This window comes from Pteropus vampyrus, unplaced genomic scaffold, assembly GCF_000151845.1.
Source record: "Pteropus vampyrus isolate Shadow unplaced genomic scaffold, Pvam_2.0 Scaffold395, whole genome shotgun sequence".
Classification (NCBI taxonomy): domain Eukaryota; kingdom Metazoa; phylum Chordata; class Mammalia; order Chiroptera; family Pteropodidae; genus Pteropus; species Pteropus vampyrus.
In genome coordinates this window covers 158905-166172 of record NW_011889176.1, presented here as the reverse complement: position 1 = coordinate 166172, position 7268 = coordinate 158905, and the positions used below count along the sequence as shown (strand labels likewise).

Sequence of the window (7268 nt, the reverse complement as noted above, 5' to 3'; positions counted from 1 at the left end):
AGGTTCCACAACCTGGTCATTAAAATGGTCTCACATTTGGTGTTCAAGACAATTGTTGGTGGCTTCCTTTGTTGTACACAAAGATTACTGATTTTAGATCTTTCTTCTTCTTTAAAATATGCCTTTAATGTGATAAATTTCCTTCCAAGCATGGCTTTCACTGCATCCTGCAAATTCTGGTAAGTTGTGTTCTCATTTTCGCGTAATTCGAAATATTTTAGAATTTCTCGAGATTGCTTCTTTGACTCATGTTATTTTGAAGTTTGCTATTTAATCTCCATGTACTTGGGGATTATCTGGCTGTTACTGATTCTTAGTTTCATTCCACTGTGGTCTGAGAGCAGACTTTGATTTTCTTCTTTTGAATGTGATAAAGTACGTTTTATGGCCCAGATTGTGGTCTAGTGGTGAATGTTAAAGTAGACTCTTCGTTGAGGAAGTTTTCTAAAACAAGATCTATTTTTCTCCAAAGTCAAATGATGTAAATACAAAATCCATTTTTTCTACTTATTTATTATTTACTTTTTATGCCTCCAGCACCTGGTTTTCCTGAGGTGGTCTCTCTCATCCAAGTACTAACCAAGCCCAACGCTGCTTAGCTTCCGAGATCAGACGAAATCCGGCGTGTTCAGGGCGGCGTGGCCGGAGACCATTTTTTCTATTTAAATAGTGCTAGCGAAGTACTGTATGTTTGATCACTAGTAAGTCTAACATGACCCACACAAGGGGTATTTTCAGAAACGTTACTATATAAAAATAACTCAGCTGAAAAACTACTATGGTTAGGGGAACAATTCTATCCTAAGAGCCTATCACCGAAACAGTCGTATCAACGATCACTCCCACGGTAAGCTATGTCTGTACCTGATAAACACAGCTGAAGAAGTGGGTTTTGTTTTTTACTAGATGAAGGGAATATAAACAAGAAGGCAAACGGAATTCAAGTACAGCTCCATGGCATGCGACAGGTTGTGCTACTCTGCAGCTTATGTCGGAAGCTTAGAAAATCATAAAGCCCAGAGGAGCATACAAAACTTCCAGGCGGCAAGGTACTAGTCACCATGCCCGAAAATGCAAGCAATGGGGAAAGAAACCGGCAAGTTCTACTTAAGAGTCTGACTCCTAAACTCCCCTTAGACAACAGCAAAAACACAGAGCAGCATCCGACTCAGGAATCCGACAAACTGCAGCCCTCGCAGCCCAAGGCCTGTTTTTGTGAATGAAACCGTACTGGACCACAGCCAAGCCCATTTGTTTGCATACTGCTTTGGGGCAACAACGGCAGAACTAAGTACTTGGGACAGACAGCATATAGCCCTCAAATCCAAAATACTTACAGTCTGGCCCTTTAAAAAGATCTGCCCATCCCGAAGATAAGCACTACAGGGTCACCGGCTCCCGGACTTCAGAAGGCAGCTGTGAGGGACACCTGTGTGCCTCGGCTCCCATTCGCCCCCTCCACCCAGAGTGCATGCTGGGTGCTCTCAGAACCAAACTAGCAGGACTCACCAAGGATGAGTTCAAATGCGATCGTTCTATGCAGACCCCACCCACCTCCCATTCAGCTCCCACAGCGCCATGCAGATCCGAAGTCGCCTGTGTCCACAGTGTAATGACAGGGGACACGCCAAACAGGAGGCACTCTCACTGCAGCCAGCTTACGAAGTGATTTATAAACCTAAAAACCTCTCCAATGTTGGTGAAACTGAATGAGTTTCAAATGAAACATGGTCAAAGTCACTCTAGGCCGTTTCTTAACATACACAAAGCGCTTTCCATTTATCACCCACACCCACCTAAACGTGGGTGAGGGCGTCTCATGACTGGTCATTTGGGGAACGTCAGGGGAAGAACCACCTGGGAACTTTAAAACGCTGTTAGAGGTTCACGGCCACGCTTACCCTGCAAGCCTTCCAAGAGTTTGGGGTAGCGAACGTGTTCCTCTGTCCCGTGCCCAAGTCTCTGGTTGTCACCTTTTCCCCAGGAGTAAACCTGGCCATCTTTTGTCAGAGCGACAGAAAACTGACTTCCACATCGAACTTTGACGACGTCCAAGTCCTGGAGCTTCTCGACCAGCTTCGGCGTCTTGCAGCCGTCGCTGCCGCCTCGGCCCAGCTTCCCGTAGTCGCCGTCTCCCCAAGACCACACCTGACCTGAAAGCACAAACGCAGCCGAGTTACAGCGACCGTCCATCTGCACGGAGCTTTCGAGCGGCTGGAAATAGCTACTGTGACCAACAAGCACACCAGTCGAGACCACGCATGTGTACAGTTGACGTGACACAGACGGTTACCGACCGAATGAAATCTAGTTTATCCTTCGGGCTGACGTAGAAAGACTCGGCGGAAGGAAAGCTTGGGGTTTCCGTTTGCTTTACCTGAATGAACCAGAAAGCCCTGACGCTGACTAGCATGAGCTCCACAGCAGGGCTTCGGCTCAGCTCTGAACGCCACAGCCCGCTGCCCCGCAGCCCTGAGCCGGCCCCACGCACGGCCGGGCGCACTGAGCTCCCCGCCTGCCGCCCCCGACTCAACCGCGCGCCCACGTTCGTTCCCAGTGTGTGGACTTAATTACATATGACACCAAGGAATGAGGTAACGTTGCAAAAAAGGTGGGTTTCACTCTGAAAACTAACTGAATAACTTACAAAAACTCCAGAGAATTGCTAAAAAAAACCCTGCTAAATTAGGTGTAGTCGAAAACTATAAAAGATGAGAAAAATCAGAAGAAATTTGACAGAAGAAATGAGATCACTCCACACGTGACTCCGTTCTCGTTCTATTTTACCCGAATCTGAAGGTCAGCCAAGTTCTTGAAAATCAGACGGTAAGGACTTTTAGCGTTTGTGGGAGGTACATCTCTGTCACCACTACCAACTGCCACTGTCACAGGAAAGCGGCCGGACAACATGCATGAGCGAAAGTGAGAGCGCTTAACCCATGTGCCATGGCCACGATGCTCGGTCACACAGCCCGGCTGGCAATCTCAATGTTCGCTGATGTTTTCAGGGACCCCAGTCCCCCCCGGCCAGACTGCACAGGCCAGGATGCTTCTACTGTCCCGGTCGTCGCAGAAAAACATCACGTAGCAGGGACTTTTCCCTGCGACAGGGGCACCAAAGAAGCAGTACTGTGAGGTAAGCAGCGTGCGCAGTCCCCAGCAGAGTCGATGAGTCGCCGTGTCGCCAGTTTTACTTACATGGCAGTTCCGCACAAAGAACACAAGGACAAACCCTGACGAGGCCTCCCGAGGAGCATGCTTTCTGGTTAAGAGTTTCATAAAGCGTCTCGATAGCGCAAAAACAGACCCTTGAAAACAATGTCTAATCGAAAGCTTCGTGCCACAAGAGCCCTTTCGGGTGCCCGATGAGACCGTTTTTCTCTAAGACTCACAGCAGCAGCAACTTGACTGCTCTGTCCCTTCAGGGTGGGACCCACGTGGACACAAGGTGCCTGAGATGGTCTCTGATCTGCCACTGCCCCTCTGCAGGCGAGCGCAGGCTGAGAGGCCCCCAGCTGATCCTGACAGGCCAACCTCATGAGACCACACGAGTCTACAGACCGACCTCAGATCCCGAGAGACGACGCAACCCGAACCATCTAGCTCGATGATGTACCCTCAAAAAAAGTGAAATGAGGACGGTCTCGCCAATGAACACAAATACAAAACTAAACTTAACGACAAGCGAGCCAGCAACAGCATCGCACCACAGGACAGACAGACTGAGCAGGATTTGCCAGAGGGTCGTTAGGACATGTAGTCAGCCAGGAACAGTTTAGAACATCTTATTTTTTGTTAAGAAATAAAACACCCAAAAAGAAAGGATGGTAGCCATCAACAAGCTCTCTGGCTCTGGGCTACAGACGTTTCCACTCCGGTCACCTCTGGACCTCTGCCGAGAACACCCAGAGTACGCCCTCTTAAAAGGTGGTGACGGGGCAGCCCTGTGAGGTCACTCTGCTCCAAGCTCGCAGCCCCCAGGGAAGTGGCCGTCCTCGTCGTGAACGCCTACGGGCGGCACAAGTCCCACGTACCATTCTCGGTCACGGCCAGGGTTTGGGCGTCCCCACTGCCGCATGCCACGTCGATGACCTTCAGTCCCTTGAGCCCAGCCACCAGCATCGGAATGGCCTCGTCTTCACTGGAGCCTTCAAACACAGGGGACTGTGGTTACCGTGAGTCCCTGAGAAGCGGCGGCCCCATGCACGCGGCGGGCCCGGCTGCCTCACCGTGGCCCAGCCGGCCGTAGTTGCCGCGGCCCCAGGTGTACAGCTCGCCCTCGGCGGTGATGGCCGCGCTGTACGTGCTCCCGCAGGCGATGTGCACCACGCGCTGCCCGGCCTGCTTTCCGCAGAAGGCAGAGATGAGCTTGGGCTCCTCCAGAGGCCTGTGGAGAGGACGGGGAATGTGGGTGCCCTGCCGGCACCTCCTACAGGCGTCTGTCCACCCGGGAGTGGCCTCGCCCCCGCTGGAACCTTGTGGGAGCCTCGTGTCAGGTGTCACGACGCCACTGAGGAACGCAGGACGCCAGCACCGAACACCGCCTGACCTTCGGTAATCGAGCACTCAGAGCGAGCGTGGCACCGGCCAGGGCGGCAGACCACCGAAGCGGCGTCTGGGAAGCACGTGTACGACCGGGTCCACGGCAGCTTTGCCACGGCGGCCCGGCCGCAGAGAGGACACTCAGCTACGGAGGAAGGAGCTGCTAGCAAGCCCCAGACTTGGCTTAGGGGCGCCCAGACCAATAGGCTGTGGCAGACAGGGCAGCCGGGGACACAGAGGCAGCGTGGGAACGCGCCATGTTTCGGCTGCGGTGCTTCCCGACCACGTCGCACTGCGCACCTACAACCAAGGGGGCGGGTGGTCAGCCCCCTCTGGACGGCTGAAAGCCACGTGTGCGTTACACTGGTGAGGAAGGAACGAGGAGCGAGGTTACTGATCACGGTGCCGTGTGCTTTACAAACGGGAAGGCGGAGGCCGTGAGGATTAACCGTTTGAAAAGCCTCACTACCTGATGCCCGCTTTCAGAGTTAGCGAGACGCCCTGCGCATACGATCCAGAAAGCGTTCACTACGCTTGGTGACACCCGCTCTTGCCTCTCCAGAGACATGGTCCACGCACTCAGCGCCCGCCACTCTGCAGAGTAAGTACACGCAGAGAGGCAGGGGGCGTGCCGGGGACAACCACATGACCACTCGGCACTTCCTCGCCGGTCAGCTCAAGCCGCACCCCCAAAGCTCCCCTCCGACTCGTGCCATGTGCTCTGCCCCCGGCCTCTCTGCATCTCCGGGAGCAGTGGACACACTGCGCAGCCTGCACTTCATCTCCACTGAGCAGTATTTTACTACAAAACACTCCTGCAGGCCAAAGTCTACACGAGCGCACCAAGGCCGCTGGCGTCATCCCGTGCTGCGGGCAGAGCACCCACCCATCTCCCAGGGGCGACACTCGGGCAGCCCTGTCCATCTAGCCCAGCCTGCCGCAGCTGCGGGAAGACACCAAGCCACACCCTCCTTTCCGCCCTGTTTTGGGGAAAGCAACACGAAGGGAGAGCATGTGAGTTACAGGAGCGGGCCACACGTACACGGTGTCCCCGTGGCCCAGCCGTCCGCCGTCCCCACAGCCCCAGGAGTACACCTCTCCAGTGGCGGCCAAGGCCAGGTAGTGGTGACCGTCAGAATGGGCAGCGATTTTGACGATGTTTCTGGAGACAAGACCCTGGACGAGCTGTGGGGCCTAAAAGGGGAAAAACGGGAAGACAATGATCAGTGGCGCTGCGAGGACGACGACGACACCACGGGTCTCTCCGGCTGCGCGTCTCACCGAACGGCGCTGCGCGACGCAGCAACACGAGCCTCAGGCAGCTGCCGGGCCAGCTGTCCAGCCACCTGCGCGGCACCAGGGACAGGCACTCCGTACGTGACCAGGCTGCCCTGTGCGTGGCGACCCCCAGGTCAAGGAAGAGCTGCCCCCTTAGCAGACACATGCAGCCCCCTCCGCCGGCACCCGTGCGGCCCTGTGCCTCATTGCTACTGCCCGGCCCCCAAAGTTGGCTCACAAATGGGGGTCATGCGTGCAGTGAGTGTCCCTGCGAGGAGTCCCAAACCTCGACGGCAGCACGACTGAGACTCCTGAACGTGAGCAGTCACCCACGACGACCGCGCACTCATAGGCCTTCGGCCTCGACGACGGAGAGCCTGGACCTCACGAGCAACCCTGGCCGAGAACCCGCCACTAAGTGCGGCGGGGGGCGCACACCGCGCGACACCCACCAGCGCGTCGCTGCTGTAGGCCTGCGTGTACACGCGGCCGCTCCGTGACAGGATCAGGAAGCGCTTCTCTGCACAGGCGATCTGCGAGACCCCCAGGCTGGCGAGGCCTGCGCACTGGATGGGGCCGATGACGTTGGCGTAGTATTTCCACCCTATTAAGCCCCATCCGATGACCTCCTGTAACGACCCCTGCAAGAGAGTAAATTCCTTAGTAAAATAAGAACAAAGCAAGTAGAGAAGAGCTGGTTCAAAACATCAATGTGGACCCAACCGGCCGTGTCACCTCGGTGGCAGGTGACGCACCGTTCCTGAGCAGGCTGTGTTCTGCAGCCCTCTGTTCTAGCAGAGTCCATTAAAAAGTAGTGTGGTGGACCCCAAACGCATTTCAAATGCTCAGTCCACATCAGGTTACCATCGGTACCACGACAGGCAGAAGCCCAAACGCCAAGGCACAAGGCTAGGGGACAGGTGTCCCTACTTCCAGGGGGCTGGCGGGGGTCACGCTGACGCGAATAGTCTGGTGGTAAGGAGCTAGTGTGCCCGCCCATGCCGGGTGCATCGCCATGGGCTCCTGTGCGTGAGCAGAGGAACAAACGTACGAGGTGAATCATCGTGACACTATCTGAGGAGCAAACTCTGGCAACACAAGTGTCCACCAACAGGAAACTGGTTAAAACATCATGACACGTCCACACGGGGAATACTGAGCCGCTGGGAACGTGAGGGCAGGAACTGCTTCTTGACACAGGGTGCTCTTCGGCACACGCTGTTTAGTGAAAATACAAGCTACAGAGGTCACATGGCATGCCACCGCTGCCACGTCCCCTCTGAGAACACCATAAGGGCACGCGGACAGGAGGGTGGGAAGATGAAGGAAGGGGACCGGGACGGAGGGCGCAGAGAAAAGGAAGGAACACTGTGTCTTCACACTGAACTCTGATTTTAAACCACGTCCTCATCACTTATCTGGGAAAAAAGTGACTGTTAAATGAAATA

At 54.8% G+C, this 7268-nt stretch overlaps 1 protein-coding gene across 1 annotated transcript in view; it reads right to left on the bottom strand.

The window, feature by feature from the left end:
- The window catches only part of LOC105305786 (E3 ubiquitin-protein ligase HERC2), a 127551-nt gene that overhangs the window by 102795 nt on the left and 17488 nt on the right, over positions 1-7268 (bottom strand). Inside the window, 5 exon segments of the mRNA XM_023523591.1 lie at positions 1902-2153; positions 4035-4148; positions 4230-4387; positions 5585-5736; positions 6273-6514. Coding sequence (XP_023379359.1) covers positions 1902-2153; positions 4035-4148; positions 4230-4387; positions 5585-5736; positions 6273-6514 — 918 coding nt within the window.